Source organism: Aspergillus pseudodeflectus (genome assembly GCF_044049435.1).
Source record: "Aspergillus pseudodeflectus strain CBS 756.74 chromosome Unknown BJX68scaffold_25, whole genome shotgun sequence".
In the NCBI taxonomy this organism is placed as follows: Eukaryota; Fungi; Ascomycota; class Eurotiomycetes; order Eurotiales; family Aspergillaceae; genus Aspergillus; species Aspergillus pseudodeflectus.
This window is the reverse complement of record NW_027263801.1, coordinates 156,839-181,952: the sequence shown is the minus strand read 5'-3', so window position 1 is coordinate 181,952 and position 25,114 is coordinate 156,839. Positions and strand designations below refer to the sequence as shown.

The 25,114-nt window shown below is 51.0% G+C and overlaps 10 protein-coding genes across 10 annotated transcripts; 7 read left to right on the top strand and 3 right to left on the bottom strand.

The window, feature by feature from the left end:
* Nucleotides 1–784: 784 nt before the first annotated feature.
* Nucleotides 785–2,441, top strand: exg1 (glucan 1,3-beta-glucosidase). Its single transcript, XM_071035737.1, has 3 exons — nt 785–1,030; nt 1,078–1,463; nt 1,526–2,441. Exons 1-3 carry the CDS (start codon nt 957–959, stop codon nt 2,314–2,316), a joined length of 1,251 nt encoding a protein of 416 aa, XP_070898350.1. The 5' UTR covers nt 785–956; the 3' UTR covers nt 2,317–2,441.
* Nucleotides 2,442–2,521: 80 nt separating this feature from the next.
* On the bottom strand, nt 2,522–6,289 carry BJX68DRAFT_238427 (putative importin 11). Its single transcript, XM_071040354.1, has 7 exons — nt 5,940–6,289; nt 5,759–5,859; nt 5,559–5,696; nt 4,488–5,503; nt 3,953–4,425; nt 3,706–3,894; nt 2,522–3,654 (listed from the first exon to the last, which is right to left on the bottom strand). Exons 1-7 carry the CDS (start codon nt 6,102–6,104, stop codon nt 2,566–2,568), a joined length of 3,171 nt encoding a protein of 1,056 aa, XP_070898349.1. The 5' UTR covers nt 6,105–6,289; the 3' UTR covers nt 2,522–2,565.
* A 591-nt stretch (nt 6,290–6,880) lies between these two features.
* On the top strand, nt 6,881–7,260 carry BJX68DRAFT_238424 (uncharacterized protein). Its single transcript, XM_071040353.1, has one exon. The coding sequence runs from the start codon at nt 6,963–6,965 to the stop codon at nt 7,119–7,121; it is 159 nt and encodes a 52-aa protein (XP_070898348.1). The 5' UTR covers nt 6,881–6,962; the 3' UTR covers nt 7,122–7,260.
* Nucleotides 6,881–9,163, bottom strand: BJX68DRAFT_101137 (acid phosphatase PHOa). The gene is made up of 4 exons (XM_071035735.1): nt 8,729–9,163; nt 8,611–8,672; nt 7,608–8,559; nt 6,881–7,537 (listed from the first exon to the last, which is right to left on the bottom strand). Exons 1-4 carry the CDS (start codon nt 8,912–8,914, stop codon nt 7,508–7,510), a joined length of 1,230 nt encoding a protein of 409 aa, XP_070898347.1. The 5' UTR covers nt 8,915–9,163; the 3' UTR covers nt 6,881–7,507.
* A 666-nt stretch (nt 9,164–9,829) lies between these two features.
* On the top strand, nt 9,830–11,662 carry BJX68DRAFT_238422 (pex2/pex10/pex12 family protein). The gene is made up of 3 exons (XM_071040352.1): nt 9,830–10,218; nt 10,281–10,544; nt 10,597–11,662. Exons 1-3 carry the CDS (start codon nt 9,910–9,912, stop codon nt 11,341–11,343), a joined length of 1,320 nt encoding a protein of 439 aa, XP_070898346.1. The 5' UTR covers nt 9,830–9,909; the 3' UTR covers nt 11,344–11,662.
* A 148-nt stretch (nt 11,663–11,810) lies between these two features.
* Nucleotides 11,811–14,597, top strand: ilv3B (putative mitochondrial dihydroxy acid dehydratase). The gene is made up of 3 exons (XM_071040351.1): nt 11,811–12,181; nt 12,253–12,466; nt 12,535–14,597. The coding sequence occupies exons 1-3, from the start codon at nt 12,023–12,025 to the stop codon at nt 13,986–13,988; spliced, it is 1,827 nt and encodes a 608-aa protein (XP_070898345.1). The 5' UTR covers nt 11,811–12,022; the 3' UTR covers nt 13,989–14,597.
* A 660-nt stretch (nt 14,598–15,257) lies between these two features.
* Nucleotides 15,258–17,944, top strand: BJX68DRAFT_101112 (uncharacterized protein). The gene is made up of 2 exons (XM_071035734.1): nt 15,258–15,891; nt 15,941–17,944. The coding sequence occupies exons 1-2, from the start codon at nt 15,453–15,455 to the stop codon at nt 17,716–17,718; spliced, it is 2,217 nt and encodes a 738-aa protein (XP_070898344.1). The 5' UTR covers nt 15,258–15,452; the 3' UTR covers nt 17,719–17,944.
* Nucleotides 17,945–18,095: 151 nt separating this feature from the next.
* Nucleotides 18,096–19,589, top strand: BJX68DRAFT_238414 (40S ribosomal protein eS19). Its single transcript, XM_071040350.1, has 3 exons — nt 18,096–18,245; nt 18,668–18,792; nt 18,863–19,589. The coding sequence occupies exons 1-3, from the start codon at nt 18,216–18,218 to the stop codon at nt 19,146–19,148; spliced, it is 441 nt and encodes a 146-aa protein (XP_070898343.1). The 5' UTR covers nt 18,096–18,215; the 3' UTR covers nt 19,149–19,589.
* On the bottom strand, nt 19,590–20,264 carry BJX68DRAFT_238413 (uncharacterized protein). Its single transcript, XM_071040349.1, has 2 exons — nt 19,729–20,264; nt 19,590–19,636 (listed from the first exon to the last, which is right to left on the bottom strand). The coding sequence occupies exons 1-2, from the start codon at nt 20,137–20,139 to the stop codon at nt 19,607–19,609; spliced, it is 441 nt and encodes a 146-aa protein (XP_070898342.1). The 5' UTR covers nt 20,140–20,264; the 3' UTR covers nt 19,590–19,606.
* Nucleotides 20,265–22,755: 2,491 nt separating this feature from the next.
* BJX68DRAFT_238408 (uncharacterized protein) lies at nt 22,756–24,981 on the top strand. Its single transcript, XM_071040348.1, has 2 exons — nt 22,756–23,069; nt 23,210–24,981. The coding sequence occupies exon 2, from the start codon at nt 23,262–23,264 to the stop codon at nt 24,369–24,371; it is 1,110 nt and encodes a 369-aa protein (XP_070898341.1). The 5' UTR covers nt 22,756–23,069; nt 23,210–23,261; the 3' UTR covers nt 24,372–24,981.
* Nucleotides 24,982–25,114: the final 133 nt, after the last annotated feature.

Sequence of the window (25,114 nt, the reverse complement as noted above, 5' to 3'; positions counted from 1 at the left end):
AGGACTCGAGCGTAGTCTAAGGCAAACCGATATCAGACAATGTTCTCACCAGCGTGAACGCGAGTACTTGCGTTTCGAATAGTGTCAGACTACCTCTCATAGCTGCAAACCACCTGCAAGAAATCACCCCAGTCAAGCTGCTTCTGGAAGATCCAAACCCCGTACTGAGTAGAGCACTCGATGAACGGAGAGCGCAAGGGGTGGTACGTCACATGACATTCGAATGGAGGCCCATTTTGCACACTGCGGGGGATGATCTCGAGTCATAGCCATCCATCCAGACGGAGAGCTCCACAGGTTCGAAGGCTTGAACGTGGTAAGCTCGAGAGCCGGTCATTTGTTGGTGTTAAGTGCCATCACGTGGTGTCCGTCGCCGGATTCGTCCATCCGCAACCTTTACTGATCCGGGGGAAGTTTTCTTCCACTTCTTTGTCCTGCCCTTTGTGGGGATGGAAGGCTTCAGCCCTGGTCCTCCGGATGCGGAGGCTGCACTGGGGAATTTCTTGGTGCGACTTCATGATGACTCGACAAGAACTTTGTCGCAATCGTCTGTGGCAACAATGGCTCCAAGACGAAACTAAGTTTTGCCTGAAGCCAATTCCCTCATTCTGACTCGCTCGAAACTTGAGAACGGCTGCAGAAACTTGAACCATGTCCGGCGAACTTTGAAAATCCTCATCATGCACAGCTGAGCGGCGTCGCTCCTACCTGTTTGACTTGATGAACCCGCCGCATCCATCGCTCCTTCCCTTACTGCTTCCGTCACGAGACACCAGAGGTATTGTCAAGTAGTCGGAACCGGTAGCATTGTTTATTTGCGTCTCATCATCCGCAGGCTTCGCCATCAACCTATTTAACAGGGGGGTCGGCCGTTCCGCAGATGCACTTTTGTCGTCTGACATTTCTATCATAGTCCCAACCTCTCAAAACCATTCTATATCTTGCGCGCCTTCGGAATGTTCTCTCGCCTTTCGAAGAAGGCTATTCTGGCCCTCTCATTGTTGTCAGTTGGTACTTCAGCTGCCCGAGTGTTAGTTGCATCTTACCATTACGGAGATCTCGCTGATTGATTAATAGCCGTTTACAATCTCGTCAACTACCAAATGATGGCATAGTCCGTGGTGTAAATCTCGGTGGCTGGTTTGTTCTTGAGCCGTGGATAACACCGTCCTTGTTTGACGAAGCAGGAGATGGTGCTGTCGACGAGTATACCTTAACCGAAATCCTGGGCAAGGGTGAGGCCGCAGCTAGATTATCCAAGCATTGGAATTCTTTCATAACCCTCGGTGACTTTGCGCAAATCGCTCAAGCCGGCCTGACTCACGTCCGCATTCCCATCGGTTATTGGGCAGTCGCACCAATTGAAGGAGAACCCTACGTCGACGGGCAGTTGGAGTACCTCGACCAAGCTGTTTCTTGGGCAGCTGCCAACAATCTTGAGGTCATTGTTGACCTACACGGCGGTATGTTCCCAGAAACTCCCGCTAGCAGTGTATCGTATTGCATTGGCTAACAACCTGAGCAGCACCTGGCTCGCAGAACGGATTCGACAATAGCGGACGCAGGGGACCTATTCAATGGCAGAGTGGGGATACCGTATATCAGACCATCCGTGCCTTTGAGGTTCTTGCTGAACGATATCTTCGCGATGGTTCTGTAGTTACAGCTATCGAAGCACTCAATGAGCCTCATGTTCCTGCTGGTGTCAGTACGGATGGGCTGAGGGAATATTACAACAATGCCCTTGCGGCAGTTCGCAAAAACAGTTCTGATGTGACCTTGGTCATTCATGACGGGTTCCTGCAAACGGAAAGCTGGAACGGGTTTCTGACCGGCCAAGGGGTCGTCATGGATACGCATCACTACGAAGTTTTCGAGAACAGGCAGCTTGCGATGAATATCGATGAGCACGTCAACAGCGCATGCCAGTTCGGGTCGCAACATCTTCTGGCTGTGGATAAGCCAGTCATTGTGGGCGAATGGACAGGTGCTTTGACTGACTGCACCAAGTACCTCAACGGTAAGGGAGTTGGGGTCCGCTATGAAGGAACCCTAGCTTCAGCAGCATTACTTGGCGCCTGTGGAAGCAAAAGCGTCGGCAGTGTGGCTGGACTGAGCGCGGAGGAGATTGTGAACACCCGTCGTTTCATCGAAGCTCAGTTGGACGCATACGAACTGAAAAACGGCTGGGTTTTCTGGACCTGGAAGACTGAGGGAGCTCCTGGCTGGGACATGCAGGATCTTATTGCGAACGGGGTCTTCCCACAGCCCCTGACAGACCGCAAATACCCCAACCAGTGTGGATTCTCTGCATGATCAACTCTATACTTGTTATCAGCTTTGTTTTTCCTTTGTGACGCGGGTTTTATTGCCCTTATCGGTGTTGTCTCGGTTGCCTTGAAACGATCTAATAAACATTCGTGATTCACATTTGGTCATCTATTGGGGTATTTAGACTATGTGGGAAGAAATAACAAGACCCAATTAATGCAGTTGTGTCGGAAATTGACCGGTTTGACGTTACCAATATACTCCGGTAGATCGGATATCATTCGAAGGATCTGGTCAGATCAATCGAAGAGCGGCAAAAGCGGCAACCACGTCGCGATCAACATTGAGCAGCCAATCCTCCTGGAATCGCTGCTCGCCACCGCAGCCGACAATCAGCGAGTGCAACCGCTCGCGAACGAATGACCGGATGTTCAGCTTGTGAACGACGTCCGTAGAGTCCCACTCGCGTTTGCGCGTGTTCTCGGGAGGTTCAGTCTCGTCGAATTTCCCTGTTCCAGCCTCGTTCCAATAGATCAGGTAGTCGCCGCCACTTGGGTCGCTGGGATCGCCTTCTGTTGTGCCCTCCGCTAGCTCGGTGATTATATCGGTCCAGACGTTGAGGTAGGATTGTAGATGGCTGAGGAGATATGTGGGTGGTTGGGTGTTGGGACCGTTCAGGGTGAGGAGCTGTGTGAGAGCGAGGGCGTGGAGTTTCTTTTGTTTTGCGGTACCGATGTTGTCATAGTGGGCAAACCATTCAGTTAGGAGCCAGGTGAGGAGGTCTTCTTGTGGGTCATTGTTGTTATTACGGGAGATGGAGGATTCTCCGGCAGCGGCGGCAATACCGGAGACGAAAAGCTTTGGGTGTGCGAGGGCAAGACGGGCCAGGACGGAGAAGTAGTCTGTCTCGACACCACCGTATACATGTGTCTGTTTCTTGTTAGGGCCTGTAGTCTGGCTTGCTTCGTAGGCGGAGTGGAGGCCTTCGAGTACAGCTGCGAGGATGGAACTGTCCAACAGGGAGCGGATTATGACGCTATATGTGTTTTCGCTGCCACCATCTACGGCGTCGGCGCCGCGGATCATCAGTTCAACCAGGCGGAGAACAGCACCTCCACGCTGGCGGGTAGTAGCCTGTAGAAGCACTTGAAGGGAGGCGAGCAGAGGGAGACGATTGCGGTCGCTGAGGACTTCCTGGGGCGCTAAGAGAATGTATGATTCTACAATTTGCAACGCCATCCCGACGCTATCATATGCGGCCTCGAGTATATGGAACAAGGAGGGTATTAAGGAGAGGATTTCAGGAGATGCGGGAGCGGGTGTTTGCAAGAGTATGGCGCTCCAGAGATCTAACGCCTCGTCCAGAAGATAGAGTATATTTTCCTTCGCGATATTAGTGCCTGTTCATACCATCAAGGTCCAGTTTATGCTTACCGAGCCGGGTTCAACTGAACTCTGAATCAGTGGCAGAATCAGGGAATGGTACTTTGTTGATTCTTCTTTGAGCGAATAAATCAGCGACGACAGTAGGGTGAGAATAGCCTGCTTCATCAAGTTCTCATCTCCAGCTTGCTCCCACAAAGGTGGCAGCAACGCTAGAATCTGATCGGAGTAGGGAGCAATCTAGATGTCATTAGAAACAGTGCGAGACAGTAGTGAGGAATGGGGATGGTTAACTCACATGATCCTCCATCCTTGTCACAGCCATCCGTAAAGTATCTAGCAGGCCCAACTGAGTCTCGGAAGTGTCGACTTCATGCATCAAAGATATCAGGTTCTGGAAAATCGAGAGCGCGTAAGGCTTGAAGCCATCGGGAGTAAATTCAAAGACTGAAAGCACCGGCTTAAGCTGTCTTCCGGCAGTGATACGGACAACCAGGTCATTTGACGGGTCCTGACTATTCAATAGATGCTGGAAGATTTGGTAGACGAAGTCAGGGTTCAGGTCGCCCGACTTGACGGGCAACCACTGGCCCAGCAAAATGGCGATCCTTCTCCTCAGGACATTATATCCGGGCTCTTGAATCTGGACTTCGGGGACAAGCGTTGACTGGAGGAAAGCACCAAAATCAAGATCTTTCTCAAGGCAGCCTGCAGCGAGGCCAACGGCGGAGTAAAGAGAGTCCTTCAAGAGGACATCGCGTTTATCTGGGGCTTCATGAAGAGCATAGCGATCAGTATGACTTCCGCAGTCAGAATGAAGAGAAGAAACTCACTTGCAAAAGAGTAAAAGACGTTCAGCAGGCGGGGGACCAAAAGGTCTTTGAAATGCGTAACCAGGTCAAGGAAAAGCTTCTCTGAGCAAGCACGTATCGAGAATTCCCAGGCCTCCCCGATTTCCTCTTCTTTCCGCTCCCATTCCTCAGGCTCTTCCTCCCATTTCTGGAAGTCGCCCTTTTTGAGGCGGAAGAATTGCGTGACAAGCAGCTCCATCACATGGACAACAAAGTCATGCGTGAACAATTGTGACTTGACGAGTTCAACAGCTTGCTTCTTTTCTTCTTTGTCCTGAGGGGTTTGATATTTGAATGTTTGGGCTGGATAGAACGCTATCCTGACGCAGGCCCTTATGAGGAGAAGGGCTCTGAGCCCTGCCTTTTCCATAAAGGTCTCGCCTTCCGAATCTGAGTCGGCGCCAAGCTCGCTATAGTTTTCACCGAGTTTGACCATTAACGTCCAATATGATTGAACTAATGGTATGGAATCCGGAAGTAGCGCGAAGGAGGCTGCACGGTCTCTAGCCATCTCTACATGCAGCTTCGACAGCTGCAACAGGTGCTTGCCAACAAACGTTTGCACCTCCTGAGGGATTGGTGTAGAGCCACTTATAAGCATGAATAACCGACTAAACTGGGTGTGGGTCAAAAGCCAAAACTCGCGAACGTCGTTAGTCCTGTTGGGGTGCTCAAAACCAGCAATAACTAGGCGTCGGAGAACCTTGAGGGAAATAAGGCTTTGCTCAATTGTTGCTGGCAGCTCCGCGGCACCGTAATTGCCCTGTTCTACTAGAGCGGCCCATGTGTTCATTTTGTCCACGTATATGCTTCCGAGGACATGAAGTATCTCCGGGGATATAGACTGGAGACTCTCGCGCGTCCGAAGCATTCGCGCTTTCGATAGCTCCTTGATAATCTGCAGAAGGATGTTGAGGGTTCGCGGTAATTGCAGGGGGTTCGCGCCGGGCTGTGTTGATGAGCGAAGAAGGGCGATGACTGAGGAGATTGCATCCGGCCTTTGCCAATGTGTTAGCATCAAGCCACTGATTACGACAAATTGTGGCTACTCACCATTCGACGGGATATTCGTAGCGCATGATTTTCGCAAGCGCCAAAGCATTTTGGGTAGCCAGTTGAGGGGCCGGCTCAACAACACCAGCTTGTAGAGCCCTCGTTTTGATATAGTCCTTCTCCGGTTTCTTGATTGCACTTTTGAAGTCGTCAGCCAACTTTTTCGACCGATTAGCACGAACAAGCCATTGCGTACGTACTTTGGGGCTGTCTTCCGCCAGAATCTATCAATTCCGTTCTTTATTTGGATAATCGCGAGAGTCCGAACGTTAAGGGGAACCGAATGGTCTAAAAAGACATCCTTCAAGGTAGTTAGTCTTCCAAGCCTCAGCTGAACAATGGCAAAGACACGCCTAGAATAAAGTCCGATCGAGTCCGTACCTGAACAAATGTATAGTACTTTTCCTGCTTCTCCCAGTTCTGAAGCTGCTGGGTTGCAGTTTGAATTTGCTGCGGCACGGAGCTAGCAGCCTGGATCAGGGTATGGAGGACATTTTGCGGCGTGAGGGGGTTGGACTCTCCGACCAACTCAATGACCTGAGCCATAGCGGAGAGATTCCGGAGGCCGACAGGAGTCACGGCTGGATGCTAACAGTGAGAGATTGATCTCGGGAGATGGAGCTAGAACTTGACGTAAACAAAAGGAATGATGTCCGCAGCTCAGTGAGCCATAGAAACGCGGGAGGAGAAATACAGACCGCCCTGTTTAGTAGCTAAGCTCTTGTTCTTCATTGCTCCTATGCAACTTCTTTATGCCCGGCTTCCCCACCTCTGCGGGATAGCGCGGAACATTGTTGTTCCAGATCCGGACTGCCCTAGGTTTTGACCCTCAGCGCTATACCTATTACGCTCCATTGGTTAGGGCTGGTTGACTCTCTGAAGTATATCTGTAAAAAGCAACAGCTATAATACAAAGTGACATGGTCTACCTACTATGGAATGTTAATAGTGTAAGCATAGAGCTTACCTTAGGGGGTATAAAGAGTATACCAGACTCCAGAGACTTTAGCGTCATTAGAGCAAGGTGGCCGAGTAGTCTAAGGCACGTTGTAGTAATGTGACAATAAAGCATTTCTTTAGTTTTTCACATGGATCTCAATATAAGTAAGCGGCATCAGGCAGAGCCCTCCTGTTTACTCTGGTGGTAAAGCTCTTGCCAGCTTGGGCCAGTCGAGAGAGTCGAGGTCCTGCAGGGGAGGGCTTGAAATGCCGATTCATTGACGCACAGTTATTCACATTGATTATAGGCACTACTAGTATACTTCAAGGACTAAAGAGGAGGGAAAAGCTCAATAATAGGGAAGGGCCCGCAAGTCAGCCTTGGCCAGGTAGCTATCACGGACTGTTGGTGAGGGCTTAGGGGTCCTGAAACATATCATTAAGGATCAGTTGAAACACAGTATTATGCGGTACGTAAGCCCAAGTAAAAGATGTACCACGGCTACCCGGCGTTTCGCTGAGTCATATTTCCAGCCCTCATCAGACGGCAAATCATTCAGCTTGATCAACCCCTACACAAGACAGTTGTTGAAGGTACAAGGACAGATCCTACGTGGCCTGTAACAGGATAATGAGGAAGGTTCTAAACAGTATCTCAGGCAAGCGAAGAAGGCATGAACAAAACTTTGGCCGCAGCAAAAGCAGCCTTACCAGCATGGAGGAACCCCTCGAGCCAGAGACATCTCACGGTCCCCAGCCCTAACGTTGCCAGGGATATGCCATATGGCGGGTAGAAAATGAGCGATATTGGGATACATGTATAGTGTGGACAATACTTGGAGGAGAAGACCATTTTGATAAAGATGGTCCCATGGGCACACTGATATCAATATGTAGAATGGTGGATCACGAAATCTCCCCTATAAAGATTGGGTTGAATATTTCTTTGTCATTTACCTATATATCGAGCAGCGAGATAACGCCGGGCAAAATGGGCATGGCAGTGGAGATCACGCATAGGAGTGCGAAGGACCTCGGAGCTAAGACAACACGAGCATTATAAGAAACTGCGTTCGAAAGAGGGGCTTCACTGATAGGAGGTCTACTTGCCATGACACCCACATTGTAGCCGCTCTTAGTATCGTAAGGGAAGGGGCTTGTATAGTTATAGCTTGATTCAGTTCCAGCATAAGTCCTCTTGACGATATCAAGGACTCCATGACCAGCAGAGCATTTAGCGTCGGTGACGGGATTCGGCCAAATTGGCGAGAATTTAGACAACTGCCCATTTGAAAGAGGCCCAGGGTATGTCTGGTTGAGCGTAAGATGGGTTGTGTTCACATTTGAGTTGACATAGCCAGTTTTATTGGCAACAATCTCAAGGATATTGGCTCCACAATCCCAGCGACCGAGGGACGGGAGACCCCAATTTGCAGAAACACTGGCGATGACAGAGTAATGGGTATAGAATGTATCATCTTGGGTACCCCGTAGGTGATCTGAAACAGCCCCTCCTAAAAGGATGCTGAATATTCTATTGGTCTTCCTGTAAGTTTTGTCCTCGTCGAAAGTAATGAGGACTAGTGTGTCATTCATAAAGTAGTCGTTTGTGAGCAACGGGGAAATCCAACCGCGCAGCCACTTAGCAGCGAACGTGATATTGGTGTCGTGAGCATCGTTTGTCATGTTCGGAGTGAAAAAAGCCCACTGTGGAAGCTTCCTGTTCGTCAGATCATTCTCGAAGTGTGTAAAGTTTTTGATCTGGCGCAAGCGCATGCTGTTTTCGGTAATTGAGTCATACAGGATGAGTGGGTTGTGCTTCCGAACGTAGTCATCGGCGTACGTCTCTTGGTTCGAATAGTTGAACCCTTGGAAGCCCGGGTAAGGCAAGTGTTCCTGGTACTCGCCCCAGGAGATATACTTAGTATCCAGCAGATCGACTATAGTTGATACATTGGCTGGAACCCGTTGGAAGCCATCGTTGTCCATGCCAAAAGTGTCGCCTCCAGCCGCAGCACAATAGTTCGGTTCAGACGGGTGGGTGACAGCAAATAAATTTGTCCTGCGCAGGTCAGATACCAAGATATTGTTAACCAATTAGCGCACAACTCACAAAGCGATCCCTTGTGACGCTAGCCATTGTAAGTTGTTATCTGCTGCTGCATCCTCGAAGTCCTGTTGGGAGTACTCTTAGTCGGAGAGCAAACTGTCGCTAACAGGAAGAGACGTACAATATTCTCAAACCAGACCTGGAAAAAGCGATTGAAAGCGAGACCCTCGACGTGCGATACAGGGGAGTAAGGCTCAGTCGTAGCAGCACTGTTAGCTATATCCGAGAGTGATATTTGAGCATCGGGTGTTGTCTGAGCGGCGGCGAAGGCGATAATCCCAAGCCAAATGGTAATAGAAGACTTCATTCTGACTTTTTGACTCTGCACCGTGAAGAGGCACCAAGAGATGTTCGCGGGTCTGATTGCGAAATCAGCCAGGGCGTCGGTCGCTGAAGACAAGCTGCAAGGGGTACTCTGGGAGCCGACTCGATCTATCTAGCACGCACCAGTCTCGAAGTACCCAGTAGACCAAAGACTGCATTCCTTGTATCTGCTGTTTTCGATCAAGCCGTAACCCCTCCTGGCTAATTATTCGAGTCGTGAGATGAGGGGGCCATTGCGACTGGAAGGGTCGATGATCAGCGTGCCACACGGATGATTTGCGGGTTGAGAGATGACCAGAAACCAAGCCGCCAGCTTGGGCAAAGCTTGTCCAATTCTCAAAGTGACTGCTGCACGTGCCCACATAACTGGACCAGTGTTTCTAACAAACCCTGGGGGTTGCGGGGGGTCTGGAATCCCAATCTGGTTTTGGCGGTTCGGAGAAATTGTCCTCCTTCGGCGACGGAGTATATCCAAGTACTACTTAGTAGCCTTGGAGAATGGTAGGCAAACCGTAAGTAATCATGATTGATATGATGATGAGTAACATGCAAGTGAAAGATACAGGGAAACGTTTGTTCCTTGCGTCTTTTCTTGGCCTCCGGACAGTTGGAATCATGTCAAGCAAAGAAGGCAAATAAGCTATTGTCAGAGAGCATTTCTTCAGAGTAAGCAGGAGCAGTGCGGACTGATCAATAATATTTGTCGGCTTAATCGGAAAAGCTTCCAAGCTCATATCGATACGCTCTTAAAGCGCTGAAAATATCCTTGCTGTTCTTGATTTCGTTGTATAAATGGTGGCATAAAAATGCTTGTGCACATTCTTACAAAGCAGCACAAGTCACGTTGAGATGATGAACCTCGGCTGTTTGCGGTCCAATCTGGGGAACCGGCCGGCGCTCCAGCGGCTGGCCCATAACACGGTCTAACATCGTCTTCAAGTTGCCAGCACTTTCATACCATCGCATGATGATCCGACGATGAGCTCGACGAACTTTGCTGCTGCCCAAGAGCGCGTTTTAGAGCGCCGTCGACGGCGCGAGGCCGAAGCCCAACAACGGCTTGCACAGCAACAACGGACCTCTGTTATCAACCATCCGGCCCTGAAACGACTTCCCTATCCTTTGAGTACTCTACCCCAATCAGGCCTCTCGTTATGGAATGCAATAAGCGGCCGTGAAGGCATAAGGCCTGCCTTTCGCGTTGGCCAGGTTGATGCGGAATTGTTGGATGAGGAGTTACTGGGTCTGCTGAAGGGGCAGGTTGGGGATGCCTTGAAGTATTTCGGGGTACGTGCTGTCCTGTTGATCCACCCACAGGCAATCGAATGCTAATCTTCTGAGTGCTTTAGCCTCATTTGCGCGAAGACTGGTCACATGAAGTTCAGCTCCTTCTCCGTGCAATTCTTTTCAAGCTCTCAATATGGGACCATGATGCTTCCTACGGCGCGGCGCTCCAAAGCCTGAAATACATCGACAGTCGCAGCAAAGGACCGGTACATTCTACACCAACGAAGGTACAAAAATCGCTATATGGCCTTTTAACTGTGGGTGGTCGCTACGCCTGGGACAAATGGGAAGACTGGCTCGTTGCTCGGGAAGGTGGATATGAGGAGGTGAGTGGCAATCTAAGCCGGTTATCCCAGCCCTATGTACTGACTTATGTAGCCATCCCAAGAAGTCCGATCACTTTCTCGACTGAGAAACTTCCTCTCTACGACACACTCCATTGCAGCCTTTATCTCCTTTCTCGTCTTCCTTGTAAACGGCCGTTATCGAACATTGGTCGACCGTCTCCTCCGCATGCGCCTCACCCCTCCCTCTGCGCAAGCAAGCCGTGAAGTGTCCTTCGAATACCTAAACCGCCAACTGGTCTGGCACGCATTCACAGAATTTCTCCTCTTCCTCCTCCCTCTGGTCGGGATCAGTCGCTGGCGCCGATGGGTATCACGGGCATGGCGTAAAGCAGCATCCGCGCTCAGGTCCAGCGCCAGCACAGAAGACGACTACCAGACGGTAAAGCAGGGAGAACTCGCATTCTTACCGGAGCGCACATGTGCAATCTGCTACAAAGATACCAATGAGAACGCGGCAACAGAAGGCGAGGTCATGGCTTCGTCAGGTGGAATCATTGGATCTGCGCAGACGGATATCACGAACCCGTACGAGACGATACCATGCGGCTGTGTATATTGCTTCGTTTGTATAGTTCAGAAACTTGAGGGTGAAGAAGGTGAAGGCTGGGTCTGCCTGCGCTGCGGCGAGATTGTGAAAAAATGCAAGCCTTGGAATGGAGATGTACTCGAGGAGACTCCGCGACAGTCCACATCGGGTAAAATCGTTGGGTTTGCAATGGATGACGCTATCAGCGTCAGCTCAGAACCGACATACGAGAATACCGTGGACGAGAGATGATTAGCAATCAAAGCGAAAGCTGTACGGGATCAAGCTGGAGAGCAGAACACTTCTTATAATGACTGTCTTCGTTTGCCGGATGACGATGTATATATTCTACTAGAACTATTATCTACCCAGGTTCCCATCTCGACACGGTCGAGTGATCGACCGAGGCTGTTGCTCCTTCCTTTTCTGCAACGATAACAAAGCTCCTCAGACAGTCACACTTTTCTTGAAATTTTGATGGAGGAACTCTGTGCAGGGACGTGCGAGAACTGGAAAGCGCATTTCTCTGCCCGAGGACCTTCTAGGAAGGTGCGAGTAGGGAAGGTGCAATGGTCGCGGCGATGGTCGCGCCTTCCACACCTTGCAAGTATGCCAAACAAGCTTTGAATCATGAAAAGGAAAGCGCGGACATGGATGGTGGTCTGCCGCCCAACCAGTCAAACAGCGAGGTAATTTGCTTACTCCATAGCGCAGTTTCCCCGCAACGGACTCCTCGCCGACTACCGGTGGGAGCTCGCCGCATCTCCGATCAGTGGAGGGGCTGGAGGGGCTCGTCCAATGTGGATCGCACACATTTGCTGAGCTTCGTACCTCAAGGTGCGCAAAAGCTTTCCCTATATAAACAAGGCCGATACCTCCGAGGTCAATTGATGCTCGGAAGCTTCTTCTGATCATACTGTACCCCGCCACTATGGATGCCTCTCTTCCCACGAATCTTCCTCCGCAGGAGGAGGCAAAGTACATTGAGTTTCCTTCTCTTCCGGCAGATGCAAAGCACGCCGATGGTACTCCTGCGCTGAATCGGTATTCTACGTATATTACCCGGGGCCATGACTTCCCTGGGGCAAAGGTTCGTCGTTATCCTGACTGTCTTGTGCTATATTCCTATCGTTCTTGCAGCTAATTGGTATGCTTCAATAGGCCATGCTCTACGCCGCCGGCGTTCCTGACAAGGAAGCTATGGCAAAGAGTCCGCATGTCGGTATCGCCTCTGTATGGTGGGAAGGAAACCCTTGCAATATGCATCTCTTGGATCTCGCCAAAACTGCGAAGAAGGCGATTTCAGACCAGGGCATGATTGGGTGGCAGTACAACACCATTGGGGTTTCAGACGCTATTTCCATGGGTAGTGAAGGTATGCCCTCTCCAACTTGTATCTATATGGTTATATCAGGCAGAGATCAGAATCTCACTCATGCACAGGTATGCGATTTTCACTCCAATCGCGTGAGATTATCGCCGATAGCGTCGAGACCGTGACTTGCGCTCAATATCATGACGCCTGTATTGCTATTCCGGGCTGTGATAAGAACATGCCGGGTGTGGTTATGGGCATGGCCAGACATAACCGTCCTTCCCTCATGATCTACGGCGGAACGATACAGAAGGGTTATTCTGACCTGCTCCGAAAGCATGTCAGCGTCTCAACTTGCTTCGAAGCCGCTGGGGCGTACGCATATGATACCTTGCGCCAGCCAAACGACGGAGGAGACACTAGCAAGACCAAGGATGAAATCATGGACGATCTTGAGAAGCACGCCTGCCCGAGTGCAGGTGCATGTGGTGGCATGTTCACCGCGAATACCATGGCGACTGCTATCGAGTCTATGGGTCTATCCCTGCCTGGATCATCATCAACACCTGCTTCGTCGCCGTCAAAGATGCGGGAGTGTGTCAAGGCAGCTGAGGCAATCAAAACCTGTCTGGAGAAGAATATCCGCCCTCGAGACCTACTCACCAAGGAGTCGTTCGAGAACGCTCTTGTCATGACCATGGCGCTTGGAGGAAGCACCAACGGCGTTCTCCACTTCCTTGCAATGGCACGGACGGCAGGAGTAGATCTGACTTTGGATGATATCCAAAGAGTCAGCAATAAAATCCCCTTTATAGCCGACCTTTCCCCGAGTGGTCGCTACTATATGGCGGATCTGTACGAGATTGGGGGTATCCCATCCGTTCAAAAGCTGTTGATTGCAGCCGGTCTTCTCAATGGTGATATTCCTACTATTACTGGTCAAACGCTCGCCGAGAATGTGGCATCGCACCCTTCATTGCCGGATGACCAGGTTATCATCCGACCGTTGGATAACCCAATCAAGTCGACGGGTCATCTCCAGATCCTCAGAGGAAACCTTGCTCCAGGTGGCGCAGTGGCCAAGATTACTGGTAAGGAAGGAACAAGTTTCACTGGCAAGGCACGTGTCTTCGATAAGGAGTACCAACTCAACGATGCCTTGACCCAGGGCCTGATCCCTCGCGGAGAGAACTTGGTCCTTATTGTCCGCTACGAAGGACCCAAAGGAGGACCAGGAATGCCTGAGCAACTGAAAGCCAGTGCGGCTTTGATGGGTGCCAAACTCACCAATGTGGCATTGATCACTGACGGCCGGTATTCTGGCGCCAGTCATGGATTCATCGTGGGCCATGTTGTGCCTGAAGCGGCAGTGGGAGGTCCTATAGCAGTCGTCCGTGACGGAGACATGGTCACAATCAGTGCGGAAACAAACGAGCTAAGCATGAATGTCTCGGACGAGGAGATTCAACGGCGGTTGAAGGAGTGGAAGCCTCCAGCCCCCAATGTAACACGTGGTGTGCTGGCGAAGTACGCACGACTAGTAGGGGACGCATCTCACGGGGCGATGACAGATTTGTTTTGAAGAGATTTGATTGGCATAAGAAGCATTTCGGGCAGATTTACAAAATATCAGTGTTGTTCAAGTAGCAATCATGTGCTTCTTTTGCCAGCAGTCATTGGCAGGTTATATTTGGCCGGGAAAGCTGGAGAAGTTTCATGTCAACGGGGCATCACTCTCTAGCAGAGAGTGATCCAAGGTGAGATTGTTTGATCGAATACTGTGTCCTGTTGGGTTCCACGACTGTTAAGCTCTTGCCTGGCAAAAGAACGGTGAAACCAAAACAATAATCAGGCCAAAAAAAGCTCGGCAGCTATACTTGATAGCTTATCTTCACGTGGAAATTGATCGACAGCGATGACGTTATTTATTACGATTTTGTGTTTTGATTGTGTTTTGCGCCGCCGAAGTACAACAGCTGCCAGGCTTGAAAAGGGAGCTCAAATAGAATTGGCCTTTTGAGTACCCTGGACAACTGGCAGTATACAGCATAGGTAACTTGGGGAACTCAGAAAATAGTCCAAGGCAGCTGAGCAAGCCATCAATCGACTTTTTGACCTTGGCCTGACACTGAAGAGCCGATCCATGGTGGCGGCGTAACTTAACAGCGGAAGGCTGAGTCATCGGCCACGGGCAGCAGTGGTGAGCGATGACTGGGCTGCCCAACTGCGAAATCAATTTTATGACTATTTTTACGTCGCTGCTTCCTTCCTGCCTATGGATTTGAATGAGCGCAGTTCCACGATGCTGCTTTCCCGAATGTGACAGGCTCGGATCATCATCACCGCCATCGTCAGCAAGGAGTCTCTTCAAGTACAACGCCCAATTCCCGTCAAACGACTGTTACACAGGATCGGCTCATTGCCCGGACAGATCATACAAGTCACTCGTTATACTCAAAAACTACCATCTCATATCGCTCACTTTCTCTCTCAATCTTGCATAGTATGTACTGCGTGGCTTCTTATTCGCACCTTATGCATGTTTGCTAACTAGCGCGAAGCAAGCAGCACCTTCTACAACAATATCCTTACTCAATTGGCTCTCAACATTGGGAGCCTCCCACGAGGCTCATCCCAGCTACTGCCCCTTTCTTAGCTTCAGTGTGAAAGGTGGGCCTTGAAGGATCTCTCCGCAGCCATCTGGATCCAGCCGGACGGTCAACGTGTTGCGCCTCAGTCGTTCATTGGTTCGATTCGGTATAAAAGTAGGGAGGAGCTTGGCTTGGGATCTTCCTCTCTCCCTCGCATTTCGATTGTGCTGGGCGACCCGCCTTGTCGCCTCACTATTCAGCCATCTGCAAGCTTTCCTCCAAACAGCTCTCGCCATTCCGACTCGTGGAGCGTTCGATTCGCATTCCAGATAGATCAACAACACCCCTGCTTCGTTCCGCTAGGTGGCCCCTTTGAGTTTAGAAGCGGGGAACTTTGCTATCTGGGCTAGGTCACCAACTTTATATAAACGTCCAGCGCCGGGGCGAACTTAATCATGAATCCTACTAATGCTATTACGCCGAACACTCGCCGTTTGAGGCATCCCAATCCCAACGCCTTACGGGGCCTCCCGCAGCATATCCTCGCCGCTCTATCGGAGCTACTTCCTTTTATCACATCTGTCTTTTCTTTGCACACGCTTGATCCCGACCCGAGTGTGAGAAAGGGCGAAGTCATCTTCTTAGCCGGCTGCTTTATCGCAATGGTGGGCTGCGGGTTACTGTCCTCGTTCCTACAGCACAGACGCAATGGGCGAGCGACCAACAAGAAGCGATCTCGCCGCTCTCTTCACCGAGACTCTCGCAAAAATTCGGAAGGTACCGTGACCTCCTCCGAGGACGACGGTTATGAAAGCTCTGGATCGTGGCATCGTGCTTCGGAACCTCCTCGGCCTAGTCAACAGGCTCCCGACCAAGTTGATGGATCCATGGATGGTGAGTTTGTACCCTTGTATCCGCTACACGCTGCTGACGGAATACTCAGCGGATGATACCGACCCGGGTCTTCTGAAAAAACACTCTACGTACCTCTCCTACTCGACCTCTGTCGCGAAGTACCCGTCGATAAGGACGTTCTATCGCCCACATCCTCAGATGGACAAATTTCCAACCGAGCCATCGCCTATTCCTTTGCTAGTCTTTGTACACGGTCTAGGTGGGTCGCTAGCTCAGTTTAACCACCTTCTCACGAGCCTTTCCAACGTTGGCCCATGTTTTGGCATCGATTTCCCAGGCTGTGGACTGTCTTCTTTCGCACCTACATCGTGGGACGCCTACACAATCGAGGCGCTAGCAGAGTTACTTGCAACGGCGATCGATCAGCATCGCGATAAAGAAGCAGGCCAGGGAGTTGTCTTGGTTGGGCATAGTCTAGGCTGTTCTATCTCAGCTCTACTAGCATCGTCGACGTCGCCGCTCAAACACGCTTTGAAGGAGCATATCCTTAGCCTTGTCGCCGTCTGTCCTTCCGGTACACCTCCTTCCTCCAGAGAAACCTCGACGAATCGCCGTTTACTAAACATTCCCTCTTTTGTATTCGATCTCTGGCGACGTTGGGACAGACGTGGCGGTATTGATAGCAACAGTGTCATACGGTTTGTGGGTGGGGAGGCTGATGCCGACACTCGTGGTCTTCAGGTCCGATATAACAAGCAAAGCCAAACTCCGGTCTTCAGACGGATGGCCTGGGGAGCTCTTCCTCAGTACAGCGGGCCCAACGACAAACCAATTGGCGGGCTTCCAGGAGAGGGAGTTTGGGCGGGCGTGCGAACACCTGTCTTACTTGTGGCCGGTCAATCAGACACTGTGACCAAGCCAATAGAGCTACAGAAAATCCTGAAGTACCTTGGTGATGCCAGCGTGAGTGCTGCTGAAGGCACGGACGGTAGTGCCGCAATTCCTGATGCTTCCGGATTTGAAGAACAAGGTCCGAAATCCTCCGATTCGCGGGCAGACGAGGAAAAGTTCGGTGTCCAGCCACAGGAAGGCGAGAAGAAGATCACAAATGGAACTACCGGCTCGGGCAAACCCAGACGTGCAGTGAAGACTGTGATACTCCCAGCGCCGGCGTCTCATGGACTTCTGTATGATCGTGCGACGTACCGCACGCTGGCCGGCATTATCCAAGATTTCGTTGCTCAACATGCCGATCACCGCTTGAATCTTGGATGGCAACTACAATACCTAAACACTTCTGGCAAATGGGACGTGAAGAATCTGGCGAAGTGGAAGAAGGTACCACCCGTTTCTGAGCGGATCGCGAACACATTTGTGGCTCTCAAAATGTTGCGAGAAGTCGATGAGGAACACAACCCGACATTGTTCTCTCAAGCACACCGCGATGACATATACGCGGTAATTGACATCAGCCACGAGAGCCCAGTGTATAACCCGGCTTCGTTGGAGGCGGGTGGGATTCATTATCACAAGTATCCCACAGTGTCCAAGATCCCTCCCACACCGGACGAGGTTCGAGACTTTGTTGCGCTTGTGGATCGGCTGCAGAAGGAGATTACCGAGAAGATGGAAAGCAGCGGTGAGCCAAAGGGCCCACGCCCCGTGATTGGGGTGCATTGCCACTATGGATTCAACCGAACAGGCTTTCTGATTGTTAGCTATCTCATTGAGCGATGCGGGTTCGGCGTCCAGGAAGCTATCGATGAGTTTGAGAAGCGACGTCCGCCTGGCATTCGACATGGGCACTTCATTGATACCTTATTCGTGCGATACTGCGTTGGATTGAGGAGGGCACCCACACTTTGACTGGCTTTTTCATGGGCATGGCGTTGGGGCACAACTATACCTAATTGACGATTGATGATAATGCTATAGACTGTACAGTAATTGGGACGGGATTTCGGTAGCTAGGCGGATAGACTACGGGTTTAATGAGCACATGACTATTCTTGCGAAGATGTCTCGTCGCGTAGACTATTCAATCTGGTGTCAGGGTTATCCATCTCTTAGAATAATGCACTGTCTTTGTTAATTTATGTCCTGCTTAGTCATTTTCGCATAACTCGTCCGGCCTTTTCTGCCTCAGGCTGCAACAGACTTAGGGTACAGCTAATCCCGAACAGGATAAGCGAAGCGCCCACAACCAACCGAGAGGCCAGCGCCAGCTCCCGTTGTGTGCGAAGTGAATTTTCGAGGTTTGACCTGACCGACTCCCCAACGACGACGACAACCGACGACCCATCCCTCTCACCTCGCCCTTCAACTCCCCGTACACCTTCACCTCGAGGTCAAAAGTCGCCAAAATGGGTGGTGTCACCGTTCGCGATGTGGACGTAAGTTCCAGTCACTTCATCTGTCCTTTTTGCATCTTCACCTTGGCAACGGAATGGCAATCAAGAGGGGGAAGGCAGCACGGCACAGCACAGCACAGTCGAACCGCGCAGTCGAATATTGAGCCGTGAACGAAATTCTGGATGGAATCGATATGCGTGGAGGATGGAATATGACGATTCGGGGTGGGATATCTGGTGGTTTTTTTCGGTCGGAGTGTCTCGCGATATGGAGTACGGTTCATCTGCAACTGCGACTAAAATTGCGACGACGACAAAGACGACGATGGTTTCGACTACGGATACATGTAATCGACACATGGATTGATTTTGCTGAGAGCCGCCGTTGCCATGGGACAGATTGAAAAATTGGATTAATGAGAAGGGCATGAATGAATATGTGCTAACAAGCATCTTCACTACAGGCGCAGAAGTTCATCACTGCCTACGCTGCTTTCCTGAAGCGTCAGGGCAAGCTCCCTATCCCCGGTTGGGTTGACACTGTCAAGACCTCCGCCTCCAACGAACTCCCTCCCCAGGATGCCGACTGGTACGATACACCACAGCCCAGCTGAAGATTTCATCCGGGAAGAAACCCCCCGCCTGACTCTCAATCTTAGGTACTACGTCCGCGCTGCTGCCGTTGCCCGTCACATCTACCTCCGCAAGACCGTCGGTGTTGGCCGTCTCCGCAAGGTTCACGGCTCTACCAAGAACCGTGGCTCCCGCCCCGCCCACCACGTCGACGCCTCCGGTGCCGTCGAGCGCAAGGTCCTCCAGTCCCTTGAGAAGATCGGTGTCCTCGAGCAGGATGAGGACAAGGGTGGCCGCCGCATCACCCAGTCCGGTCAGCGTGATCTTGACCGTATCGCCAAGACCACAGTTGACGAGGAGGATGAGGAGTAAATTAGTGTCGGATTCTAAACTAATGAAAAAGTCCTGACGTTTCACGTTTTTCCTCTACTTCCTACTTCTTCCTCTCCCGTTTCATCTATATCCACGAATTCATTTCGAACCCGAGGGAGAACAGGGTTGGGAAACAAAAAAAACCGAGGGCTGGTTTCTGCGACAAGGACGGGGAGAGCGAGCGGAGAGGGTGCATCTCATGCATGTTACGGATCTGAGCGGTATGAGAACTGAGTTCTAAATTTCTTATGTTTCACATTCCCATGTTCAATTGAAGGGCCAATCGAACCGCCTGCCTGTGGTGTTCTTGGATGTCTCCTGCGTACTCCGTACGTCTTGCCTTGGGCCTAGAATGAATAGACATGCGTAACGATACACCTGCTGCAGTTCTTTGTAGAGTAACGCTATGACTCCCGGAGATCCGTCTAATAAAAGTCCTGATCAAAACTATATCCGCCCTATTTCTTCCCACCCTGCGCCGTCGGATCCTGCACATATCATATTAGCTTCTCACCCTCTCCCCCTCTCTCTCTCTCCCTGTCCACGGGTGATGAGAACAAGAACAGAAGAAAGAACTCACCAAATAAACCTGATAAAATTTCATCCTCAACTCCTCCCCCTCCTTGACCCCATCAAAAACTACCCTCCCCGCCCACGGAACCTCCACCTCCCCTCCATCCCCCTGCCTAAGCACATACCTCACAATCCCATGCAGCATAACCTCATCGTCGCCGCCAAAAAACACCTTGACGGGCCTGTGCTTGCGCGACGCAACGTGCGTCCACAGCCCGAGGCGCAGCTGCCGGATCTCCTCGGTGCCGACGGCCGTCTTGGGGCCCATGTGCAGTGTTGCATCGCGGGTGAAGTAGTCGACGTAGGCGTCGTGTTGTAACTCGGTGTCGCTGGTTTGGTAGAAGGAGGAGAGGAAGGTGAGGATGCGTGAGGCGGTTGACGGGGAGAGAGTGGGGTTGGTTGTTATTTCGTATGTCATTTTTGTGGTGGGAGTTGTTGTTATTATGTGGGAATTCGGTAGAAGAGGCTCGAGAAGTGTAGGAGGCTGCTTTTGTTCAGTGGTATTGAACGAGATATATAAAATGAGATGGTGGTCGTGATCACTGATGTCAGTATGGAGCATATAAAACTATGCTGTCGGGCCGATGAGAGGGGGTCTATCCGATCTTTGTCGGATGGGGCGGATGGGGGCCATTCTTCAGCCTCTGGAATATTGAAGGCCTGAGAACGTGCTTCAAGAAGATCTGGGGTCTAATTAAGATACAGTGATCTGGGGTTTACCTTGTTGTACTAGGTAGTGGTTTGATCTAAACCTTGGAACTACGATCGGTTGTAAAGTTTCAGATCTCATACTTACCGTGGACATGTATTTGCGCCTAGCAAAAGAGCCCCTTTCGAATGTTACCATTGATCCCAAGACAATGGCGCTGCCGAGTGTGTGACTTGGTTTAGCATGTTGTCTGTTCGAGTTCAATCCGCACGAGTTGGGCTTGGTGGTATACATAGTTCCCGAAGCGTAGCGGCAAGCCAGGACCGACCGATATGAGATTGGACCATTGAAAGAATTTCGCCTAGTCCAAGATCAGTATTATGTTTGTAAAGCATGGTTTATGGGCTATCCATCTTCCATTCAAATAGTACCGGCAATAATTGGTGATCTTCGGATGTGTAGTTTATAGATCGGAAGAAACCACTAGTTGTATATTGTAGGCCTTTCCTGCCTTAGGTGTCGGACATGATATACCTAGGTAGTTGTTGATTAGGGCGCAATAGCCCTAATGAGTAGCACAAGGCCTACGACGAAATTGTACATAGTTGCTAATATCTTAATTCTTCAAGGAATCGAGCGCGATTGCAAGAAAAAAATTACGAGTCAAGGATTGGAACTGAAAACGCGGTCATATATATCGGAGTATGGATTAAGCCTCGGGGATTCGAAGATGCGTATAGGACTACAGGTAGAATAGAAGTGTCTCTCAACAACCAGGGCAAAAGACATAGTTTACTAGACAACACAGTTGGGGTGATTATTGAGGGTCTCGTTGAAATAGACTAGAAAGGTCAGTTCTCTTCGGCTAATATTCATCTGCAGCAACCAAGCCGAAGATGACCGCTAGAGAAAGGGAATTGTTGCCACGATATGGCTGCCTTCTGTATCCCGTTGTGGAAGCTTCCAATTGTAACATACGAAGCCAGTATAGTGTAACAGACTGTCAATGCGTCGAGGACAAATTGCTGTAGAACTCTAGTTTTGGCAGTTCCGTGTGAGCGAATGTGGCTATATCAGGTGGGAGCTGGAAAAGTGTTTGCTCGACGAGCCCTGTTACGGAGCATCAACAGTTCAACACACAGAGCCACTCCACTTCCTTACAGATCGATGAGGTATGAGTGGTGCCCTCTCCATGGCCAGTTTTACCCCTCTTGCCTTTTCTTGATCTCCACTGAACAGCAAAGCAGCCTCGGAAGTAAGCCTGTATCAATTGGTCAATCCGTGATGATGCGCAGGCAAGGATGAGTTGATCTTCAGCTCTAGACTCGCGCTCGGGAAGATCAAAAAGGGACAGCCAGGACTCGGGAATCAACAGTGGTTATGGTGTGGGCAACACCGCGGTTGTCCTGAAGAATCAAGATATGTGTATTGTGTCGATAGTGGACAGATGCCCCCACGCAATGCTCTTGGCCGTCCGGCCAGAAGAGACTTGAGAGGGTGTTTGCGTTCCGCATTCTACTCAATTCTAGCGGGCTTCGGCGGCAGCAGGGATAAAAAGGAACGAGGAACGCAGGAGGCCACCAATGGCAGAGAGAGCGTCGTCGGAGGGGTGGCAGGGGGTGCCGTGACCCGAGTTTACCCCGCCTGGAGACCTGCCAGTCTGACCTGGTCCGTTCTCAGGGTGGGAGATCAGTAAGGGAAGTTATTACTACTGTACTACGAGGGAAAAGAGCAGAGGTGAGAAAGAGTACCTGACTGTTACTGCAGGAGACACTGGACAGCGGACAGTGTACAATCCGGAGTTTGCAGGTCTGGTCCGGAATGATCTGACCGGTGTCTGAATGGATATAGAGCAAAGACACAGTTGGCAGAATAAACTCTCACCAGCAAAAGGCGTCCACGTCAGATTGCAAACTGATCGAGGGGCCGAGGAAGCTGGATGCGACTTGAAGTCTGAATTGTGGAGGCAAAACCGCGGACAGTGCGCAGATTGTCGAAGATCCAGGGTTTGGTTGATCCCCACGTGCGGGAGTCGCGAAAGGTTGTCGCTCACCACAATTCGCCTCGACTCTCGACAACTTCAACCCACTTCCAAGGCCCGGCGCACGGGCGCCAGGGATTACTCTGATATGCTCGTCATTCTCGCTGCAGAACGGAACCCGATGGAAAGATGATGTCGTCGTCCCTCTGCCCGAGGCCCCCAGCGTAATCAGTACAGTCTCCGAGTGCGCCGGGAAGAGCCTTTAGTGGGCATGGGGAGTGTTGGCCAATCGACTCACCCACGCCCTTCACCCTGAGCGTCAGGCACTCGCTGATAAGGCGTCTAAAAATAATCCCGCATTCATACTCCGCGGTACAAATAAAATACACACTGGCGATTGAACAGCTGACATGACTGCATACCAGCGCGGAGGACGATAGTGCTGCTGCACCTTGCTTTCTCTCCTCCTTCCTTCCCTCTCTCCCCTCCTCCTCCTTCTCTCCTTCCTTCTTAACGACTATATCTATTACTTCGTTGCACTTTGCTGTTCGTGAAGCCCAGTCATCTCCTGGAAACCCTCCCACCGTCGCGTCCCTTATCTCTCCCACACTAGCGCGTCGCATCGCAAATCCCCTTCGGTATACTCCAGCCAGTATACCCGGGTGCACCTCTGCATCTGCACGTCTCAGCCCGCTGTCCATCTATCACATTTTGTGCTGTAAGTTTATACTTCTTTTCGAAAATCCATTCTATAACCTCCAAGGCTTGTTTCTTTGTCTTCCCCGTATTTCGCCAAATTAGTCATCCCTTTCTTTGTATGGCTGGTTCTTTTGCCCCCGACTCTGACTCATGTGATAGTAGTTGAGCCACCATCGCAGTCAGCGAAGAGAACTTGCTTCTTCTCGACATCATGGCGACTCAGACTCCGACTTCTAGCATCGCTATGGCCCTTGCCGGCAAGACGGCCTCCGTTGATATCCCCAAACCGCGTTTCGGTCACCCTTCCGGCGCCCACGCCCAGCGCACCCTCCATCCTACCATGCTCCCTACTCCTCCGAACTCCATATCTCCTACTCTTGCTCCCCACGGTTTCAAGCGACACGACGTCAGTCTCCCAGCTTCGCCCCCACTTGCGACGTCGCAACTTGACTCGGATATCGACCTCGGCGATGCGGTTGACTCTGCGAACACGGGACACCGCAATGCGACTGCCCACAGCCTCGAGGCTGCAGGTGCAATCACACCGGGCATGCTCGCCAAGTATCATCTCCCTGAGATCTTGCTACAACATGGACCTCTGGCGATTCGCCATGTCATGGGCTACTTGACGACCTCGGTACCTGGTTTTTCGGGAATCCCTCCCGCAAAGGCCAGGAGACTAGTGGTCGCTGCGCTGGAAGGCCGAGGAGGCGACGATAAGGGTAGCGACGCCATTTTTGAAAAGGTTGGATGGGGTCGCTGGGATGCGCGTCGTCGTGGCGAGCCGTCGGGAGAAACGCGCCGACATGAACTGTCGCCACCCTCGAGCGTCTCGGACAACTTTGCGCAACGCGGCATGCAGATACCGAGACGAGAAAGCTTCAATCCGTACTACGGCTCTAGCGTTACTGGCGGCTCTGCTGTTTTCTCCTACACCGAGATGGAGTTTGGCGGGCGCGAGGACATGCTCGAGCACGAAGCGGACAAAATGTCCCTTGATGGCGTTGACCGCGACTACTGTTCTTCATCTCCTGCTCCGGAGGATGATATTCAAGACGAGGATTGGGGCGAGGAAGACATCACCGATGAGGAGGATTGGGCACAGATAGGTGCAGATGCGCTACGCGCACGGTCCATGAATGGAGGAGGTGGATTTGTGAACGGGAGACACCCGCCACAACTCCATGGAGGAGGACCAGCCTCCTCGTCCCTCGCGAAATCAGCACCACGCGGGGGTCCCATTCAACAACTCGGCTTCTCGCTCCCCGATATTCAGGAGCGGGCTGCGGTCGAGGCTCTCTTACGACTTGGATCTATGTAATAATACCCTTCGGACAGGCGTTTTCTGGACAGTGGGCCTCTATTCTAGGTCTACCGCATTCACCTTGTTTTCTCATTCCGGCTGGTCCAATTTCGACATACATACGATTATACGACATACATAATTCAAAAACCTGCACCAGGTCGCCGAAGACAATTTCTACTCGACTGGATCGAGGCGCTGGCAGCATTTGCATTGGGCTTAGGAACTCGGTTGGAGTTGGAATCACGGCGTTCTTCGGCTTTCTGGTCATGACATGGGACCAAATTATTTCTTTTGTGACGAATGCTGGTCTCGAGCGCAGGAAAGCACGGCCAGCACCATTCCTTTCATATACCACGGGGCATGCAGTAGCCCCGGCATAGATCTATAAATATACTGCACCTCGCCACTCTGTATTTCTTCTATGTGTCTCTGGTTGGACGGATTGCATACCAACCTTGACTATGCATCTTACTTTCTCATCGGGTTATACTCGCACTCCGATGTTGTCCATATGGCTTTTGACAGGCTCAATCACATATTGAAGATCCCAGGCTTCCACAAGCTGGGGATATTGAATATAGACTTATTCAATCGATTACTTTTGATACACCTTTCTATACAAGACCGTCCAAAGCAGCTAACCTATAATATAATACACGTAGAGATAGAAACCAATATCTGGCCAAACCCTAACCGTAACCAATAAGTGTATAAGTATACAACCAACCCATAACGATAGCCGTTATATCAACAAACAC